Source organism: Carassius auratus, linkage group LG44F (assembly GCF_003368295.1).
Source record: "Carassius auratus strain Wakin linkage group LG44F, ASM336829v1, whole genome shotgun sequence".
Classification (NCBI taxonomy): domain Eukaryota; kingdom Metazoa; phylum Chordata; class Actinopteri; order Cypriniformes; family Cyprinidae; genus Carassius; species Carassius auratus.
In genome coordinates this window covers 6,707,991-6,729,485 of record NC_039298.1, presented here as the reverse complement: position 1 = coordinate 6,729,485, position 21,495 = coordinate 6,707,991, and the positions used below count along the sequence as shown (strand labels likewise).

The window sequence follows — 21,495 nt, the reverse complement described above, 5'->3', positions numbered from 1 at the left end:
CATGACTACACCAGATTATGAACAAGCAGCTGCAAAAGACACAAGCGCAAGTGGAATACAAAAAATATGGTGACATTCATTTTCATTTATTTATGGGCAATAAATAATCATGTAGGTAAATCGTGCGATAATTTGATATTTGGATTATTGTGACGGGCCCAATCAGTACTCAATGAGAACAGGGTCATCATGGCCAGGGCTTGGGGAATTGGCTCTTATAGTAGTTAAACGTGTACCAAGACCCTGAGACTGACCTCATCACAGCTTTCATTAGCTAAGCTCACCAAGGCCCTCGGACCGCCAAGCAAAGCAACCAATCACAATTCATTTTGTTCAGCGTCATGTTCAGGTGCATGGAAATGTAAAGACAATCTTGCTTCAATAACAGCATTAAAAAATACTCTTGGACATATTTTTTAAGTGTTTATACTGCGAGCTTCACACAATTTACATACTTTTAAAAATCTAGCATTTATAGCTGATCCTGACACATGCACATTGTCACATTTTGTAAACACGATGGCTTTCTTCTTTCACGATGGATTTGGAGCCACAACAGATTTATTTAAGATCGAGACATGCACATGCACAGATTTCCTAGAAATGAACATGAGTAATGGAGGACACTCACTCATGAAGCAGAGGTCTGACCACAGTGTTTCCGTGAGCGTGAGCTTCATACATCAGTGTGTACAAATACGGTAGGAGGGTGTAGCGAATATTCAGCACATCACGAGAGATAGCAGCAAACTCTGGTCCCCAGGCCACGGGATCCTGCCTCTGAGATAAGGCACAACAAACTCATCAGATTACATTCATTCAGGACTTCTGAAGAAAATAACAAAATATCTTCCCTCACAGCTTGAGGATGAGTAAATGACAGAATTTAAATGTTTGGGTGAATTATGCCTTAAACACTGGTCCAAAAATCTTAAATCTGTCCATAAAAAAGGTTCCTTGAGTGTTCTTACTGGCATGTTTATGGTGTTGTGGTTTCTGGAGAATGGGTAGAAAGCTCCAAGCTGCATCCAGCGCAGGCACATCTCATATTGGGCAGGGTTAAAGAAGCCACAGATATCAGCACCGGTCTGCAACACACGTAAAAAGGGAGAGTCAGAAGAGAAAAAGACGATAGAGAGAAATATAACAATAGATCTGAAAACTTGACCACAAGAGCTAACTTCAAGAGTCAGTGTAATGGCTCCATACTAGTGTAATCCCAGCAAACACAATGTTCCCCTACCAGTTTTTTTTTTTGAGAACAAAAAATTACATTCTAGTAGCGCTCTTTTTCTTGGTATTATTTTTTGCAGTTATAAAATATTGCTGCAGGGTGTTTTTTTATGTTATTTATTTTTTTATAACCTACAAATAACCTACAAAGAACATTCCCTAATGGCTATTATTAGGTTATGTTGCAACCAGAAAATAACATTCAGAGTAAATTATATCAGAGAAAAGAGGTTACGGGAACATTAAAATAATGTTAAAATAATGTTATACCAACCAAAACTAGCATTCTTTTTCTGTTAAGAAAATTTCCCTACATACCCAAAAACAAACCTTAACAAAATAACCATCTAGGAACCGAAAAACTAACATTCTGATTGTGTTATTTTAACATTATTTAAACTAAGAAAATGAATGTTCTGAGAACGTTATACTAATGTTGTGATAAAGTTACAATAACGTGTTTCCAAAAACAAACAATAAAAATGACATTCTAGGAACCAAAAACTTTTAGCTGGGATGCACCAAACTGAACTAAAGCACAAATAAAAATCAGCAGCATGTGCCAGGGGATGACGAGAGAGACACTTACGTAAGAGATGCCAAATATGCTGAACTCCATCATGCCTGAAAGAGAGAACAAGAGGGAGTTTGGTTTTAATGTCAACAGATGTTCAGTTTATACACTGAAGTGTACAGTAGATAGAGCAGCTGTCCAACAAAATACACCATGATTTAATGGAGGATGGATTATTTATTCCTCTGATCAAAGCTGAATTACTCCAGTTTTCAGTGTCACATAATCCTTCAGAAACCATTCTAATGTGCTGATAATTTTCAGTGCTAAATATGAGCAATAGCAATGCTTATCATCTTGAAAAGCACCAAATAATAAGCTCCATCATACCTATGATGGACTTGAGAAGCTGGTCCCAGGCAGAGTAGTTGTCTCCCAGCCAATGTCCTGCCCAGCGTCCACTAGACGGATATGTTGAACGAGTAATTATAACACCTCTCTTTCCAGTGGTACTAAGCAAAGCACTGTAAAATGTACATTACACACAGCAATTAAAACTCATTCAAGAACAACTGTAAAATAAATATACAAGTGAATATGGAGGACTAGAAAACTCACTCATAAGTAGGTTTCGTGTGTGACCAGCCATATAAGTTGTGGACATCATAATGCTTGACACGTGTGCCATCAGCCAGGATCTGCTCGCTGTTCATGCATAAAGTCTTATGGTTTAGGCCTCTGTACATAGACTCTAGAGCTGGGAAAAGGTGATACACATACATAGGGCAGGTTCATTTTGGAAAGAAAGTGCTAAATACAAGTGCAGATGTTAGGGCTGCCTCCATAACACTCAATGAGAAGAGGCTTAGATAAGAATAGAAGAATCATCAACCTCAAATATGGCTTATAATTTCAATTTTTTTTTATCCTTTATTATTATTGAACAGTAAGGAGCAAACAGGAAGTGAAGTGGGAGTGAGAGAGGGGAACAGGATCCGAACCTCAGGATACCCAAGGTGCTAAAGGGCTACATGTAAAATATTCTACCAAGTGGTAGCAACTTTACATGGCCGCTCGCTCCGATATTAACCTAGATACATGTGCATTATTAGACATATTTTTAGGTGTTTCGTGTGCTTTTGGAAAATAAAGTAAACAAACTGGATGTGCTTTCTGCTGTCTCTGTCGTTTCCTGTCTAATTGCTGCAGAGTGGTTTGTTATTGTAGCTCTGCTTCTGAATTTCTCTTACTTTCACTCTCTGTTGCCTAAAGTGATAAAATATAAACTTAATTTCAACCATACATCGGATATTATCTATCAGTCTAATTTGACTAATCTGATCCGATTTCTTTTTTTATATTGCCTCGTTTCTTTTCTCTCTTGCACTGTTTTTCACGAGTTCATAAAACAGTGGTATTTCAGAATCACTCTTCAATCACTGTGAGTAAGGGCTTCTTCTCCTGCTATTGTTGATTGCACCACTTGCCACATGTACAGTTTATCGCACTCTTTCAGTGAGAAGGGACTCACATCTGATAAAGGCAGGCAAATACTTAGGCTGACAGAGAAAGTTTCAGAATTAGAGATATGCATCCAAACTTTAATTGAGGACAGTAAGAATTTAAATGCTGGTTTATCTGGTCAGAGGAGAACTGGCCCCTTGACTGTTTTTTTCTCCATTCGTTTCACCGATGGAGTTTTGGTTCCTTGCCGCTCTTGCCTCTGGTTAACTTATTTGGGGACACTTAATTACCAGTCAATTTGTTGACTTGATTGCACAGATACTATTTAAACCAAACTGAGCTGGATTATGACATCACTGAATACAATGATGAATTGTCTTCTTGCTTTACTGACACACTATTTTCCTATTTAATGCTGTTCAGTTGCTTTGTTGCAATCTACATTGTTAAAAGCGCCATATAAATAAAGGTGACTTGACCTGACTTTGTGACCTGGAGCGCATCACAAAAATAAACCAATATTCAGACATGAGAAATGTATTTACAGAAACCTTGGAATGTCTAAAACAAATACTCTCTGATTATGAAAGAATTAGAATAACTCCTTGGTATTTTCTCTGACACATTCATAGTCATTACGTCTGCCAGTGCCACTTGAGCGTGAAAAAGTATTCAGTATTCAGTAGTCAACTAGTGGCCCATTACAGGTCACACTCATTAGAACTCACGGGGCATGTATGGAGGGTTTTCCAAAGCGGGATCCCCTAGACATTTCTCTCCGACAGTGCCATGCACGAAACTGGCTGGCTCATTCATGTCCTTCAGAAAGAAAAACACAGTGACAGTGTCATCCAATGAAACTGGAAGAAAGAAAAAGTGGTGATATGCAACTGAGCATAAAATGGGTTGTGGCTATGTTAAAGGGGTCATCAAATACCCATTTTCCACCAGTTTATATGATTCTTTACGGTCTTAATGAAAAGTCTGCAACATACTTTGGTTAAAATTTTGCAACTGTAGAGTAAAAACACCTTTTTTACCCTGTCAAAAACAGCTCTTTTCAGAGCAAGCCATTTTCTTGCAATCCGCTTTAAATGCAAATGACCTCTGTTGATCCCATCCCTCTCTTCTGAGCCGCTCTCTGCGGGACTGTTTGTTTAAGCCAAATACATTGTCAAACTTGCTAATTAGCACATTATTAGGAAAGACAATTTGCAAAGATTCATAAAAGAGTTAGGCTTATGGTAGAGAAATGAACATTGTGGTGTTGGTGTTGTTCATTCTCCCCCAAAACTTTCAACATCTGTGGCATTGTGCAGTGTGATGAAACTGCACATTTTAGAGTGGCCTTTTATTGTGGCCTGAATAAGGCACACCTGTGCAATAATCGTGCTAAACAGCATCTTGATATGCCACACCTGTGAGGTGGATGGATCATCTCAGCCAAGAAGAAGTGCTCACTAACACAGATTTACAACGATTTGTGGACAATATTTGAGAGAAAGAGGCCTTTTGTGTACATAGAAAAAGTCTTAGATCTTTGATGTCAGCTCATGAAAAATGGGGGCAAAATCAAAAGTGTTGCATTCATAATTTTGTTCAGTGTCCTTTAAGCTTTAAAAACTTGTCTGGCTTGGTCTGGCTTTCTCAAGCCAACTTCAAAGTCTGGCTTGACAAACGTTTTTATTTAGTTAATGAAATTGCTTTACTTTTCATTTCAACATGAAAAATGACAAAAACAAAGCACTCACAATCCAAAGTCCATCAAACTTAATGACGTTATTGTAAAAGTCTTTAATCTGCTGTGTCCACCACTCTGCTGTACTGCTCTTGAAGAAATCAGGGAAGGCCACAAAAGCTCTAAATCGCTGAAAGTTTAAAAGAAAGAAACGTTAGATAAGACAAGGTGAATACTGGATAATACTTATTTATTATCTGTTTAAATAGTACATGCAGTGGGTGATATTTCATAGTATTAATATATGCTCATTGGCTGATGGTGTGTGTTTTGCATGCTGATTGGTTGATATTATCAACAATAAACTCTCTTGACTGCATTTGCAATTATAGCCCACTGTACTGATGATATATAGGAGAACAAGAGAAAAGACTAACGGTTCTCTGATTAACAAGAAACCAAAAGAAAAAGAAAGCGATATATAGAGAAAGATAATGAAACAGAACAAGAGAGAGAAGCAGATACCTCAACTTGAGTATCCCAGTCCAAAGAATTGTCCACAGTAATATTGGGATAATCAGGCCACACCTACGACACATAAACAACAGCTAAAATCAGCGCTTTTGTCTAAAATTAAAGGATCATTCCAGCTTTCAGTACATGTCCTCATCATACCATATATGTCTTAAAACATCAGGTTCTGTAATCAAGACTCTCCCAACAAATCACCAAATCTCTTAAACTAATGTTGCCTTCTCGATGAAGTCTCCCGCTTTAACTTCATTTAATTCGGAACTCTGAATTCTGAATATAGTTCAGTCAATAGAATTCTGTTTCATTCATCACCAACATCAATGAAATATGGGCTGACTTATTTGTCTTCCAGTGGTTTTTCTAGTTTAAGACTTGCCGAATGCATCATACAAAAACATAATGACATCTTCTAAGAAGTAGCATCAGGAGAAAACAACAACACATAGAGCAAAACAAAGTATTAGCAATGGATGTGATAAATTCAGTGCTGTTTTCTAGTATCATTTGGTTTGTTTCACTATAAAACATTTGTCCTGTTTGAGGGAATTATAGAAATTGGTATCATGATATTAAAATAAAAATATTAAATATAGCTGCAAACAACAATTATTGGGGTTCAAGCGCTTTAAGATTTTTAAGCAATGTGTAAAAAGTAATGTGCTTTCTTTAGCAACCATGTAAACACATGTGTCAAAGAGGGAAAACACAACCAATGAGGTATAAAGGATAAGTATTTGTTTTAATGCTTTTTAACAGTTATCGAGGTTACGCCAAAAACCTAGAACTAGTTTGCTAAAGCTGTGCGAGCTGTGTATGTAAACCTCACTTCCTTATTCTCAAGAGGCATGCTAGACTTTGTGGTCTTTAGTGTCTTTGTTAGCATGCCTTGCTACCCATGCTGGCAACCCAGGTTCGAGTCCTGCTTGTTTCCTGGTTTTCTGCATAAATTGGACATGTAATGTTGTCTGATCTTCACCAAAGTCACAAATATCAACAAACACGATATTTCTAAGCTGATCAAACACAAACAGTGATCTTTCATGACTTTATTGAACACACCCATTAAACATACAAAGTGATGGTGGAAAAGGTAAGTGAAACAGTGTTTTAATAACTGGTTGAAACACCTTTGGCAGCAATAACTTCAAGCAATCCCTTCATGTAGCTGTGAATTATACCTGCACAACATTGAACCAATTTTCCAAACAGAACTGCTTTAGCTCACTCATATTTTTAAGACATCTGGTGTGGATTGCTCTCTTGAGGTCATTCCACAGATTCTCTATTGGGTTGAGGTCTGGGCTTTTACCCCAAAAGGTGGACTTTATGTGTTCAAAACCATTTTTTTGTAGATTTATTTCAATGTTTATGGTCATTATCATGCTGCATCACCCAGCTTCTTCTGAGCTTCACAGCCACATTGAGATTATCCTTTAGGATATCCTGATAAACTTGGGAATTAATTTTCACCTCCACAATGACAAGCGGTCCAGATCCATAAGAAGCAAAGTAGCCCCAAATCCCTGTTACTCTAGGGTCTTTCTTATCTCATCGAGCATTGACCCAGCAGGCTGGGTGTTCACTTATTAACAGCACCATATCTTCTCCATTCATAGACAGTTTGTCTAACAGTGGACTGATGAATATCTAAAGTCTTTGAGATTACTATGTAACACTTTCCAACTTCTCGTTTCATTCATTGGAATCCTGGTTTGCCAACACCTGACTCCAGCTGGCATTTAGTTACAGCAGAAGCCTAGTTTTTCACTTACTTTTCCCACCATCACTTTGTATGTTTAACAGATATGTTCAGTAAAGATATGAAAGAGGATGACTGTTTGTGTTTGATCAACTTTTAGATAATCCATTTTTGTGACCGGTGAAAATCAAATCAAATTTCATGATCAATTTATGCAGAAAATCAGAAAATGTAATTGATTCACTTACTTTTTCTTGCAACTTTATTTTCTTCTTATGTTTGTCATACCTTTCCCCACACAATGTCATTGCTGAGCTCGGGAGGCCATTTGATGAAAATGTCTTTTTCAATCCCGGTATCAAATGCAGGGTAGGAGCCTTTTGTCTCATTGGCTGCTATAGCCGGGTCCTGAAGCACACAAACAAATAAAGCATGTAGTTTTGTTACAGAAAACATTTCACTGCATGTTTTTAGACAGCATAAGAAAAGCATAGTGTGCATCGATCTTTATGTTTAAGCTCTGTTTACATTACAACATCTTTTACCATTTTATAGAAACAACTTTTTCCAAGTAATAGAGAATTGTTCGCACCAAAATTATGATGAAGCGCATTCCCTCAGCCCTCATGTCGTCCACCAGAGCAGGCAGTCCCTTGAAGTTCACTTTGTCCACTGTAAAGTCCATCTGCCTCTCCATATAGTCAATGTCTGCATATTGAATATCCTTTGAGGAAGGGTAAAATATTATTATTATTGAACCTAAATGTGAAGTTCCAAGGTGATTGAGTAACTTAGTGAAAACTTAGCAATGCTTTGGTTTGAAACATTTAATTCTGCAGATGAGGGGAGAATGATGTAGGATCTTGTGAGTGGTTGCTATGCAGTCGCTAGGTGGTTATTAACAGGCCCAAATCAAAATTCTATGGAATATTTTCACAATTTGATTGTGTGCCTGTCAAAAATCATCAAAAAAAATTGAGATTGAGATTGAAAAACACACATTCACACACTAAACAATGAGATTGCTTACATAAGGAATTTTAGCAGCTTTCATGTCTCTGTAAAGATCTGCGATCTCTGCATCGTTGGCATAGCCATAACGACAAAGCTGGAACCCGAGCGACCAATAGGCTGGAAGAACCGGGCGGCCTATCATCTGTCAAACAAAACAAACAAAATGTCATGAAAATGCATTTTAAAACATAAATATTCAATGACTTAAGATAATCTAATGGTCACCTCAGTGTACTGCTGAACCACAGCTTCTGGAGTGGGTCCCATCACCATGTAGAAGTCCAGGATTCCTCCAACAGTTCTGTAGGTCAGAGCTGGAGTAGGCAGGAAGGTCACATCTAAAAGAGAAAAGCATGAAACAAAAGAGAAAACAATGTCATTATCCCTGTGACCGTCAGGGTGTGAATGCGTCACCTCAGTTTCTCTTTTCTTTTCTTTTATACACCTGCACATACGGTCTCTTAACTGCAATAATTAGTGTAAATGCAACCTATCATATAGGGATGTGACATTCCATCACATCACTCATATAAGGTCCTTCAGTATTATCACCAGCTTTGAGTTGCTCGGTAGTTAATTAAATGTTGAATTCGGCAAGCAACACACCATCGTTACTACGAATCAGGAATTTCCCCAATGTACTCACCTAATTCACCACATTGATTGTAAGTAACTGTTTCGTAAGTAGCATTGGTTCATGTATTGCTATATTAATTATATGGACTCCATGAGTTAAAAGACAACCCTCTGTTATGTACTCATACTTGGCAATCTTAACCATGTCAGATCACGTTTGACCCCCAAAAGCCCAGTTCATTTGACTAGTGTGAACAATCCATGCTGTGCTTGGGCATGGTTCGTTCAGCCTTCCCCCGACCCGATTAGAAGAGGTGGGCAAGAGCATGGTACAGTTGAGTTTGGGTGTGGTACGCATGTAGTGTGAGCGCTAACTGCACCGTAGCACGGAACAGCTGCTATTTTGTGTGCTCTACTGCCATAATCATGCTTGGGCTCAGTTCAAGGCAACGTGCCTAGTATGAGTACACCTTTAAGAACCCTTAAGTTAGATAGGATCTTCACTCCACACATGAAGAAGGATTAAGAGATCAAGCTTCACATCCCAGTTGGATATGTTTCGCTTTCCATTCATCTCTGAATGTCTTCAGGAAGCTAAGCTAAGTTCCTTTCAGACTCTCGGATTATTGGCAAGATGCCTGCTAAGGCTTTCCATCTTGCTTAGACTCATTTAGTCATTTCAGTGAAATTCTTTTGCTAAGCTTATGTGGTCATACTGATTATGTGCCTTACTTATCTGATTGTATATTGGGAGCACACTTGTTCCTAAGCGCTCTGGTTGTTATTTAGAGCATGTTTGTTCTGAGGCTGATTAAGTTTTCAGGTTTGGCATTATACTTGTTAGGTCATCTGGTTAAGGACAACAGGCTATGGCTTTTGTGGGTTTTGGAAACATTCTTGTTTCATTCAATGGTTAAGGGCTAATATGCTTGTTACTTAAGGCTTGATATTTTCACTGTCATTTTGTGTTGGGGGATATGGCATATGGTTTTGTTTTGGGGGATTATTGCTGCTCTCCCTCCTCTTATCCATGCTAGGCTACATGGATGCGCATGGAGTTCTTGCCCAGAACAGAACCATACCACCAATCCAAACTGTATGCTAATTGCCAGTCATTTTTGATGAAAGTGGACCTGACATAACAATTTTTTATTTTTTTTTACAATACGGAAATGATAATTAGGGGTATAAGAGCCTAATTTGTTATAGATATAATTGTGCAATGCAAAATTTCTTTATACGTCTTTACCTATACAAAACACGTGTGTAATAACATTTTCAAAAATTTTAACCTCTAAATTAAATGGACAATATTACAGAAAACGGTAGAAAGTAATTATAATAAATCATATTATAACTAAATTGAGTTTTTTTTTTACAACTTTTAAGTAATTGGCTGGTAATTTATTCATTTTGAAAGTGTCTTCTTTGCTTTTGTCCATTTACAAGCTGCCAACTAGACCAGTTCAAACCATCAAACCATCTAAGGCTATTTTAAATTGGTCCTATTCTCCAAAATAGATGATTTTGCACCAGTTTGGCAAGTGAGTGTGTGGTTTGCTCACCCATGGCATTGCTGTTGAGCAGGAGGACGCCGTGAGCATTTTTTGATTTCTCCAGACCCATGTAGAAGGGATGGAGTCCATAACTGTTCAGCTTATACTATAGATGAGGAGAAACATAACTGAGTTCAAGTTTGTGATGCAATTTCAGTTTTCCAGATAATGTAAACTGCAGGTGTCATGTCACACAGGAAGGCTTATAAAACATCAACAGTAGTTGTGCCACTCACCCCTGGAGGCTGGTCTTTGGCAAAGAGGCCATATTTGTGATAGCTGAGGTCATGGTTGTAGCTGGGGTGCTCTGTTTCACCAAAACCATAGACGTAGTTTGAGGGGAGGAGTGTGGAGACCTCAAGGAGCTGATCAGAGAATGTGAACCCTGGCACGGCAGAGTCCCATCTAGAAAAAATTAAAAAGATTCAACAAAACACTGAGAACAGTTCTGACTTCCTTTGATGAAGAAGGCAAACCATGCTTTTATAGTCCTAAAACAGTGGAAACTAAAGTCAAACTACCACAAAAGAACCTCCCTGGACTATATGTTACCAGAATAATTCAGCTGTATTACTCACATGATTTCTTCTGTTTCCTTTCTGATGACTTGAATCCCAAAAGGCTTGTTCTTGATCTGAACCCTGTACAGTCTTTTATTTTCTTCGGTCTCTGGCATGCCGGGCAGGTCGAGGGGAATGGGGACTTCGTAGCGTGCATTGCTTGGGTCAAAGATCTATATGAAGGAGACCAAAATCGATCTTAATCTCAGTCTTAAATGTATTCATTTAATAACTTAAAGGGATAGTTCACCCAAAAATGAAAATTACCTGTAATTTACTCACCCTCAAACCATCCATGGTTCATATGACTTCCCTCTTTCAGATAAACACAATGGGAGTTATTTGAAAATGTATCCTGGCTCTTCCAGTCTTTATAATGGGAGTGAATGGGGGATGAGATTTTGAAGCTCAAAAAAAGTTCATCCATGTATCATAAAATGACTCCACACGGCTCTGGGGGTTTACTAAAGGCCTTCAGAAGCAAATCAATGGTATATGTAAGGAATGGGTTTGTGTAAGAAAGTTATCCTTTTTAAAACTTTATAAAGCAAAACATCCAGTTTTTGTTGATAGTTTAAATATGGTAATTTTTCTTACAGAAACACATATATTCATGCCAGAAGACCTTTAGTAACCCCTTGGAGTCTTGTGGAGCAGTTTTATGATGGATGGACGCACTTTTTTGATCTTCTAAATCTCAAACCCCGTTCACTGCCATTATGAAGCTTGGAAGAGCCAGGATAAATTTTATTATAACTCTGTTTGTGCTCGTCTGAAAGAAAAAAGTAATTTACACCTAAGATGGCTTGCAGGTGATAAAATCATGGGGTAATATTCATTTTTGGGTGAACGATCCCTTTAAGCCCTAACTCTTAAAAAAAGGATGACACTATTGACACCAAGGTTATGGCCACTTTAATAAAGTAAATTTTAAATGCAATTTAAGTCACTTTGGATTAATACTTTGCTTTATTTAAACTGTATATTTAGTCATTGACGTAATCATACATTTAAAAAAAATACCTTCCAACGCAGGCTTTTGCCACTCAGATATGTGATTTCCACACGGAGCTTGTTGATGTCTCGAGATTGAGAACGTTGACTTGGGAAAGCCGTATTGCGCTCTATATCTACAGTGATGCCACTCGCCGTTTCAACCACGTTGCCGGTGATGTAGCCGTGGGTGTCAGGGTAATAACACCAGGGCTCATTGGGAACATTTGAAGGCTATTAAAGACAATAAAAACACTTTGAACAGATGTGTTAAATCATACTATAACAGTAACAGGAAATACCACAGTCTTTGCGTATGCACGGATCAGATATTGAACATCTCTCTCTGACCTCCCAGATGCAGCCACGGGCTTCACATTTGGCCTGATCAGAACCTGCTTCAGGATGACAATCGAAGTGCCTTGAGTTTCTGCGTTTGTCCTGCCAGTTGACTGTGTAGTCCTTCCCCAGTTCCAGCTCCAGGTTTCTCAGGTACAACACCTAGCAGATCACAGACACCCAATGATATAAAATCATCTGTCAAATTGGAGAGAAAACAGTTTCACATTGACTTTGCTGGTGGATAGAAAACTCCTTTACCTTCCTGGTAGAATCGTAGTTAACCTGGGACTCAGTCAGAGCATCAGTAGTGGTGCCATCTGACACAAGCACAGAGACTGGAGCTCCGGTCACTCCCATTATGGTGATGTTCTCAAACTTCAAGTTGTTTGGATCTATGTAGCCATTGTGGGTGACATGCATTGTCAAGACATCCTGATCCAGGAGAAAAAACATCAGATATTACCACAGATTTTTTTTTTTAATTATTAAAAATTATTAAAATTGTGCTTTTTGGACATACAATGTAATGCCATCTAAAAACTAACAATCAGAAATGTGACATTAGGACAGCAGTTCTCAATTCCAGTCCTCGTGCCCCCTTGCTCTGCACATTTTGTATGTTTCTCTTATCGCTTCTAATGTTTGTACTACCCGACCACAAGTGCTCTGCGAAGTGGACATCACAGATATTCTGCCATGATTCCAAACTTATATGTTCCATTCAAAGTGCATTGAAGTGTGCGAGACATTAATTTAAACTGTATTTATTTACAGAGGTATATGATGTCACACTTCTCAGTGTGTGAAGACATGAATGAAATCCATTAATGAATATTCCGAAGTGAAGTAAACTTCAACAGATTTCTGCTGGGGGTCGCGAGGACTGGAATTGAGAACCACTGCATTAGGATAACATACATTAGCCACGGAAAACTGGTAATGAATGTAGGAGCCGGATGAAACGGAATCTAAGAAAAAGAGAAAGATTAGTTAAGAGAAAAGTCAGCTTTATGTGATTGTCAAAGAAGTGTAATTAGTTTTTTTTGTTTTTGTTTTTGTTTAAAAACATTGGCTTGAAAAAGCCTTGCCTGAAAGTTTGAAACCAATTTGAGAAGCTTAAAGATTAAACTGAAATGTTGAAATTGTTACACCAAATACACAAAATAATGATCTTTAAAAAAGCATCATATGACCACTTTAATTAAAGCCATGTGGTAGAGACAGTTAGCAAAGAAACAATAGAGCATGTTTTAATGATTTAATTTAATTTAATGATGGGTGTTGAATGGGTTAATTTATCAAGCCTTTTGAAAGAGCATGCAGAACAAGGTAAAATATATAGTGCTATTGTCAAATACAACTCACATACTCTTGAAAGCCTTCCTCAAACGCCTATGTCCACAAATAACAACGATTTTCGCAAAAAATAATAATTATCAGTGAAAATAATAATATGGGCTGCAAGGAAATAATGAATAAAAAGGGCAGCTGTGCTGTGAGTGTAGGCATGTTTCAACCCAGTAACAATGACAACACACCGTTCCTCGCAGCCAGAAAACAGACTGAAGTTCACTTCAGCTGGAGGGGGCTGGGGTCTTTGAGGTAGTTCTGTATAGCTTGTGTGGGTCGAGATAAAGGTGTAGAAAAATGAAGAAACAGTCGAGCGACAGAGAAGGACAGCAGCTTGTGAGTGTCTGAAAGTGGCGCTTTGTTTTGCGTTTGCCTATCACGGGACTGCCCAGTTTCAATCTGCTAAATAGTGAGGCGTGGCCAGCTGACTTCAATCACAGGTAATCTGGCAAATACAAAAGCAGCAGGTTTCACCGCAGCAGCAGTCGCGGCAGCCCTCGTGTGACTCCTCCTCGTGTGAAGACCGACGAGTGTAAAGACAATCGACTCTACCTGAGCGACTCCACTGAGCAAAGACACAGACAGGGCACTTGAGTATTGCTTTTCTCTTTCTTTACTTTTTTTATAGCTTGTTCTCAAATATCTCTTACACTTGTAGTGACTATGTGCTTTCAGATCTCTACTATCACTACTAACACTCGGAGAGCACGCTATGTACATCGCAGGAAGGCCTGTCTGACAAATCTACAGCCTGTCCCTCTTACCTCAGCTACTACAGTCTCTATTCCAGTTGGTCTCTGGAACAGCCAGTCTGCTGTCAACAAAGCAGACTTCATTTCTTCTTTTGCTACTCATTCCGGTCTCAACCTCATGACACTGACTGAGACTTGGATCAAACCTGAAGATACTGCCACCCCTGCAGCCCTCTCTACTAATTTCACTTGTTCCCACACTCCTCGTACCACTGGGAGGGGTGGAGGTACGGGTCTCCTTATATCCAAATAATGGAAATTTGATCTTCAGCCATCACCTACAGGTACTGGTTCATTTGAATCACATGCCATTACTGTAACCCACCCTGTTAAAATCCACTTTGTGGTCATTTATCGTCCTCCAGGTCAACTGGGAAACTTCTTGGAGGAGTTGGATGTGCTGCTATCAAACTTTCCTGAAGATGGTACTCCTCTGGTACTGCTTGGTGACTTCAACATCCACCTAGATAAACCCCAGGCTGCCGACTTCAACACTCTACTCTCCACATTTGATCTCAAGCGAGTGTCCGCTGTTGCTCTGAGGACACCTCAGACTTCCTCATTACTGCTAACCTAGCACTTACTCCTGAAGTGGCACACACTCCAACGCAGGTCACCTTTCGACGGAACCTACGCTCACTCTCTCCATCTCGCCTATCTGTTGTGGTTTCATCCCCACTTCCTCCACTCTCTCATTTTCTGCTCTGGACATGAACAGCGCTACAGACACTCTTTGCTCCACTTTAACATCTTGCTTGGACAACTTTTGCCCACTGTTGTCTAGACCAGCACGCACTGCCCCATCTGCCCCCTGGCTGTCCGAGGTTCTCTGTGAACATCGCTCTAAACTCAGAGCTGCAGAGAGGAAATTGCAGAAATCAAAAAACTCTACTGACCTCAGTATGTATCAATCTCTCCTCTCTTCCTTCTCTGCAAATGTCTTCACGGCTAAAACATCCTACTACCACAACAAAATTAACAGCTGCTGTGATGCTCGGACACTTTTCAAGACTTTCTCTTCTCTTCTTAATCCGCCGCCTCCACCTCCTCCATCGACTCTTACAGCGGACGACTTGCAGTTTTCTTCACAAATAAGACAAGATCCATCAGTGATCAATTCTCCACAACGCAGACTGAGGACAACTTCACAATGACCGACGCACACTCTTTATCCTCCTTCTCCCCACTCTCAGAGATTGACGTCTCCAAAATTCTCCTGTCCAATCATCCTACTACTTGTCCACTTGATCCGATCCCCACTCACCTCCTTCAAGCGATCTCTTCTTCAGTCATACCTTCACTTACTCACATTATTAACTCCTCTCTTCACTCTGGAACATTTCCCTTAGCATTCAAGCAGGCTCGGGTAAGCCCACTGCTCAATAAACCATCTCTAAATCCAGCGCTTCTTGAAAACAACAAACGAGAAGTGGTCCAAGTACTGAGCCTTGAGGAACCCCAGTAGCAAGGTGGTGTGACTTTGAAACATCCTTGCAAAGACACTTGAGGGAGCTGTGTTCAACCAGCTTTCTATGTTCCTTGTACAGAACAACCTTCTGGACAGCAACCAATCTGGCTTCAAAAGTGGCCACTCAACTGAGACTGCTCTGCTCTTGGTTACTGAAGCCCTGCGACTAGCAAGAGCAGCTTCAAAATCCTCGGTACTCATCTTACTGGACCTGTCTGCTGCTTTTGACACTGTTAATCACCAGATTGTCCTGTCCACCCTCAGAAAGATGGGCATCTCCGGAACTGCTCTCCTGTGGGTTAAGTCCTACCTCTCCGACAGATCCTTCAGTGTGTCTTGTAGGGGAGATGTTTCTAAGTCACACCACCTTGCTACTGGGGTTCCTCAAGGCTCAGTACTTGGACCACTTCTCTTCTCCATCTACATGACATCATTAGGATCTGTCATTCAGAAGCATGGCTTTTTTAATCACTGCTACGCTGATGACACCCAACTCTACTTCTCATTCCAGCCTGATGACCCGACGGTAGCTGCTCGCATTTCAGCCTGTCTGAGTGACATTTCTAGCTGGATGAATGATCATCACCTTCAGCTTAACCTTACAAAGACTGAACTACTGGTGATTCCAGCTAACCCATTGATTCATCACAACTTCTCTATACAGCTGGGCTCGTCAACCATAACTCCTTCGAGGACAGCCAGAAACCTAGGAGTTGTGATGGATCATCAATTAAGCTTCACAGACCACATTGCTACAACGACCCGGTCCTGCAGGTTTGCCTTATACAACATTAGGAAGATTAGACCCTTCCTGTCAGAGCAAGCCACCCAACTTCTTGTTCAAGCTCTTGTTCTCTCCAGACTGGACTATTGTAATGCTCTCCTGGCTCTTCCTGCATGTACTGTCAAGCCTCTGCAAATGATCCAGAATGCAGCAGCGAGGGTTGTCTTCAATGAGCCAAAAAAAGCTCATGTTACTCCTCTCCTCATCAGGTTACACTGGCTACCAGTAGCTGCTCGCATCAAATTCAAGGTACTGATGCTTGCCTACAAGACAACCACTGGCACTGCACCAACTTACCTAAACTCACTGGTTAAATCTTATGTGCCCTCCAGAAGTTTGTGCTCTGAAAGTGAACGACACCTTGTGGTGCCATCCCAAAGAAATTCAAAATCAATCTCACAGACCTTTTTCTGGACTGTGCCCAGCTGATGGAATGACATCTAAAGACTCATATTTTTCGCCTGTACTTAACCAACTAACACCAGCACTTTTCCCTTTCTTGTCTTTTCATTAATAAAAAAAAAAATACCTGGCTATGCGTTCTATACTAGACTGACTGAGACTTGTCATGGCACTTGTATACTGTTGTTGTTCTCTTGTTGACCTGACTGCTTCTATTGTTCTCATTTGTAAGTCGCTTTGGATAAAAGCGTCTGCTAAATGATTAAATGTAAATGTAAATGTAAAAGACATTTCAGGCTTTCTGTAGATATATTTCTCACGTATGTGAGACACCCCAATTTTCACCCCAAATTTCATTATCAGGAAAAAAAAAATCCCTCTCATCCATGTGCATTAATAATTTTCTCACAAACACTTGAATATGAATAATAATTCACATTTTGCATATGCATTACAAAGTAAATATATTTTTTACATGCAATTATCCAAAATAAAACCAAACAAGATTTGTAATGAAAATAAAACATGTAGACAAATAAGAATAAATGCTGCACGTGCATTCAGCATCATGAGCGCTAAGCAAATCTTGCACTGATATTTTAAGGAATATTATACAGGTCTGCATTGAAATGCGGCTGCAATTTATTTTTTTATTTATTTTATTTTTACTTTACTTAAATTAAATGAAAGCAAGTAAAGAAGAATCCATTTAAAACTACTGAAGATGCAATTAATGTGCATTTTGTTGATTATAATGTGAGAACTTGAGTTTAAACGTGAAGACATTTTATTAATCAGTCCATTCTTTAGGGTTTCAAGGATTTAGCTAAATTGTGCATGTTTAATTTATTTGTTTCTTGTTTTAATTAGGCCTGAATAACAGGAGCGAAATTATACAGTGTCTCACGTTTTACTAAAATAAAGAAAATTATTTATAAAACATGCAAGACTAGCTCACTATAGGCTACCACTTCTAATTCTCAGATGCAAAGTAAACCACAATTTTTTAAAATAATTTAACACATAATTAATATTATATAAGTAATATGGCACACTATTTAAATGTGTAAAATCTAAAATATGGTGTAGAGAAAATATAAGCAGCACTGGCTCATAGGCTTGACATTTATCCTGCTTGAATTCGTTCTAAGAAATGCTCATATCTTTAAGTACTAAACTTTCATCTGTGAATATTAAATATTTTAACTAGCCTACAGTGTTTTTGGGAACACTTTATAATAACTGCACACTATTAATCATTAATTAAGCATTAGTAAACAGATAATTCATAATTCATAAAGCATTAATAGACAGTAATAATCAGTTTATAAATACAGAAATAAATGCTTTATTCTTGATTTAAAAGCATATCTATAATGTGTAATTTCATACTTTATTCATGATCAATTTATCATTTCTCAATGAAGTATAGCATTATTTACAAACCAGTTATTTAGGAGTTGCCAGTGATTCATAAGATCACAAGAAATGTAAATTCAGGTAGTTATAAAGCATTTAGTAGTGGTCAGTTAACTATTTATGTGAGCTCATCTAAAGTGAGGACTAGTTATGCCTTGTAAAGCATTTATAAAGGATATTTAAAGGCTCAGTTATCTTCTAAACAAAAAACGGAAATGAACACAACACAGTGATACAGAACATAGAAATATTAACAGCCTTTAAATCTCATTTGTAAAAGCTTTATAAGGCATAAATAGTCTTCACTTTAGATGAGCTCACAAAAATAGTTAACTAACAACTACATGAATTATGCCTGAATTACAGTAGAAATACATGTTAATAAACCATTTATTAACACTAGAACTATAACTATATGTCTGAATAAAAAGATGTATGAATGCACATTTAAATAGTTTATTAATCATTTACTTACAATTTCTAAGTGATCTTATGAACCACTGACAACTCCTTAATAACTGGTGTGTAAATAATGCTATACTTAATTTAGAAATGATAAATTGATCATTAATAAAGTATGAAAAAACAATTATTAAATACATTATAGATATGCTTTTAAATCATGTATAAAGCATTTATATCTGTATTTATAAACTGCTTATAAATGTATATTAATGCTTTATAAATGATGAATTAACTGTTTCCTAATGCTTAACTAATGATTAATAGCATGCAGTTATTATAAAGTGTTACCCTGTTTTTCTTTTATTTTCCCCAACTGCAGTCAAATGTAATACATTGGTGAGGCAAAACTGAAGTCTATTTGTGAAAATGTGCTTTGATGAGCTATTTGAAAACTTGTGGTTAAAGCACCACTCAGCGGTCAAAAGCTGCAAATGCACTTTGTAGACGCGGAACAACCATTTTGGATGGCCACCTACTGTATTAGTTGTTTATTACTGCTTCACACTTCTGTCCAGTTGGTGGTGGTAAATGCACCAGAAGTTGGTTTGCCATCCACCAAATGGTATTAGAAGGAGAATAAGAAGAGAGTAAGTAATAGCAAGCTGCAGTAGCCAGCATTGCTCACTTGCTGCTGAACACATTGTTCTGTGTCCTGGTTGGGAAATGTGCCATTTCATTTTGTTTTTTCAAAGTGTACATTGCTGATGTTTTTTTTTTTGCAGAGATGTTACATGTATGTATGTATGGCCTATGTTTGAATTGATGCTAAGAGTTTAATGCCTTGTATTTGTATGCATTTAGGAGGACTCTTTATTGGCGAGGTCACCACATTATGGTCCAGTTTTAATATGGATTTAAAGTTATTTGTGACGTGAGACCATAGTCTGGACTTTTTTTTTATTGTTCCTGTATAGCTGTCTGGTGTTTGAGAGCTGTACCTTGTTTTCATTACAAAAGCTTGGATTATTAATTTGCTATCAGTCTTTTTCAGCTATGGACAGTGTTTGGATACTGATGTACAACTTTAACATGACGTAATCCTACAATCTCACATTTATTTTTTGTACTTTTGTGTATTTGCATTTTTAGCTATATGTAGCTGCATTCACATTAATTAAAAGTTTTCTTTTTTTGTATTTAATAAATCCATTGATTTGAAATCCCTTTGACTACTGTACAATGTTGAGAATATAGATATTACTTATGGTGTGCCTGCATCCATTTCAGAGGTGTATAACTTTTATCCCAAAGACTTAAGTTATAGTATCTGAAAAGTATTTAAAGTGAAACAGATATATTATTGTAGATCGGGGTGCCCAACCCTGTTCCTGGAGATCTACCTTCCTGCAGAATTCAGCTCCAACCCTGATTAAACCACAACTGAACCAATTGATTAGGACCACCCCCAAGTATAGGTCTCTGCAGGAAAGTATGGGAGTAACCAGATCAGGGTGTTTTTAGACCATGATACCTGATTGGCTGATGTCATAGTGACGTTAGGTTTAGGGGTGGGGTTAGATAAGGGGGATCATTTTGATTGCATGATTTTGAAACACCCAGCAGTTTGAAAGAACCCAAAAGTCATAAACACCCACTTTTGGTCTGCAGAGACGTAAGTCTCGATGCTAACACCCACTACTTCCCTGCAGATACCTATATCTGAAGGAGGGCTTGATAATTAAAGACAGGTGTGTTTGATCAGGGTTGGAACTGAACTCTGTAAGAAGGTAGATCTCCAGGACCAGGATTAGGCACCCTTGTTATAGATTAAGAGGGCTTTTTACACTAGGCTCGGTTCCTGCAGTCCGAGCCCGAGCATGATTGTTCCAGAACACAACGCGACTGAGCACAGTTGTAATTTTTTTTTTTATTTGGTGCTATTATGCACAGCATCATAATTAATTTTAATTAATTTAATATGGACTTTTAGGAGTGTGTGGAATCAACCTCGGCTCTCGTGTGTTGAGGAAACAATGATATCGACAGTGTTACGCATGCGCAGGATACTTTACTTCCTGAACAAGTGCGCACCTGAGTCCGTGTTGCTTTCACATTCACACGAATTGCACCACAATTCGGAAGCAACCGAACTCAGAGCACCTTCTCCAGGTAATCTTGGATTCGGTACCCCAGTGTGTACTGGGGTCCGTTGACAGCATTCACATTAGCCATTTTTCATGCCCTAAGTGGGGCCGTAAAGGGCAAGGCTTGTTTGAATGGATAGTATGAATTAACATATATGAATTAAAATATAGCATTTTGCTAGCGTGAGTAAGCATGGATTAAGGTGGTTAGCTTTTGACATTGCTAGCATGATTACCATGAATCCACCTGTTGCTAGCATGATTTAGCAAATCATTAACACGTTGCTAGCTTGTTTTTGACATTGCTAGCATGATTACTATGAATGAGCATGTTGTTAGCATAATTTAACATGCTCCAAGCATGTTTTAAAATGTTTCTAGAATTAATTGGTATGATGCTAGCATGTTTTAACATGTTTTAAATTAGAAAGTTAACAATAAAAATTATTTTTATATTATTAATTAATAAAGATGAAAAAAATACTGTAAGAAATGTATTGCTCATTGTTTAAGTCAGTCAAAAAAGTAACTACTGTTAACTAATGGAACCTCAATGTAAAATGTTACCACATTTAGTTCTGACAAAAAGTAACAAAAAATAAATAAAA

General features: G+C 38.3%; 1 protein-coding gene across 1 annotated transcript in view; it reads right to left on the bottom strand.

The window, feature by feature from the left end:
* Positions 1 to 21,495, bottom strand: part of LOC113068422 (sucrase-isomaltase, intestinal-like) — a 55,526-nt gene that overhangs the window by 6,179 nt on the left and 27,852 nt on the right. The window contains exons 23-41 of the mRNA XM_026241204.1: positions 13,082 to 13,131; positions 12,422 to 12,595; positions 12,173 to 12,322; positions 11,852 to 12,055; positions 10,847 to 11,001; positions 10,505 to 10,673; positions 10,278 to 10,374; positions 8,362 to 8,474; positions 8,153 to 8,278; positions 7,715 to 7,846; positions 7,411 to 7,530; positions 5,415 to 5,477; positions 4,963 to 5,079; positions 3,940 to 4,030; positions 2,366 to 2,504; positions 2,138 to 2,271; positions 1,823 to 1,857; positions 972 to 1,088; positions 632 to 780 (exon numbers count right to left, since the gene is read on the bottom strand). Of these exons, the coding sequence (XP_026096989.1) occupies positions 632 to 780; positions 972 to 1,088; positions 1,823 to 1,857; positions 2,138 to 2,271; positions 2,366 to 2,504; positions 3,940 to 4,030; positions 4,963 to 5,079; positions 5,415 to 5,477; positions 7,411 to 7,530; positions 7,715 to 7,846; positions 8,153 to 8,278; positions 8,362 to 8,474; positions 10,278 to 10,374; positions 10,505 to 10,673; positions 10,847 to 11,001; positions 11,852 to 12,055; positions 12,173 to 12,322; positions 12,422 to 12,595; positions 13,082 to 13,131 (2,335 nt within the window). The remainder of the gene's footprint in view (positions 1 to 631; positions 781 to 971; positions 1,089 to 1,822; positions 1,858 to 2,137; positions 2,272 to 2,365; positions 2,505 to 3,939; positions 4,031 to 4,962; positions 5,080 to 5,414; positions 5,478 to 7,410; positions 7,531 to 7,714; positions 7,847 to 8,152; positions 8,279 to 8,361; positions 8,475 to 10,277; positions 10,375 to 10,504; positions 10,674 to 10,846; positions 11,002 to 11,851; positions 12,056 to 12,172; positions 12,323 to 12,421; positions 12,596 to 13,081; positions 13,132 to 21,495) is intronic.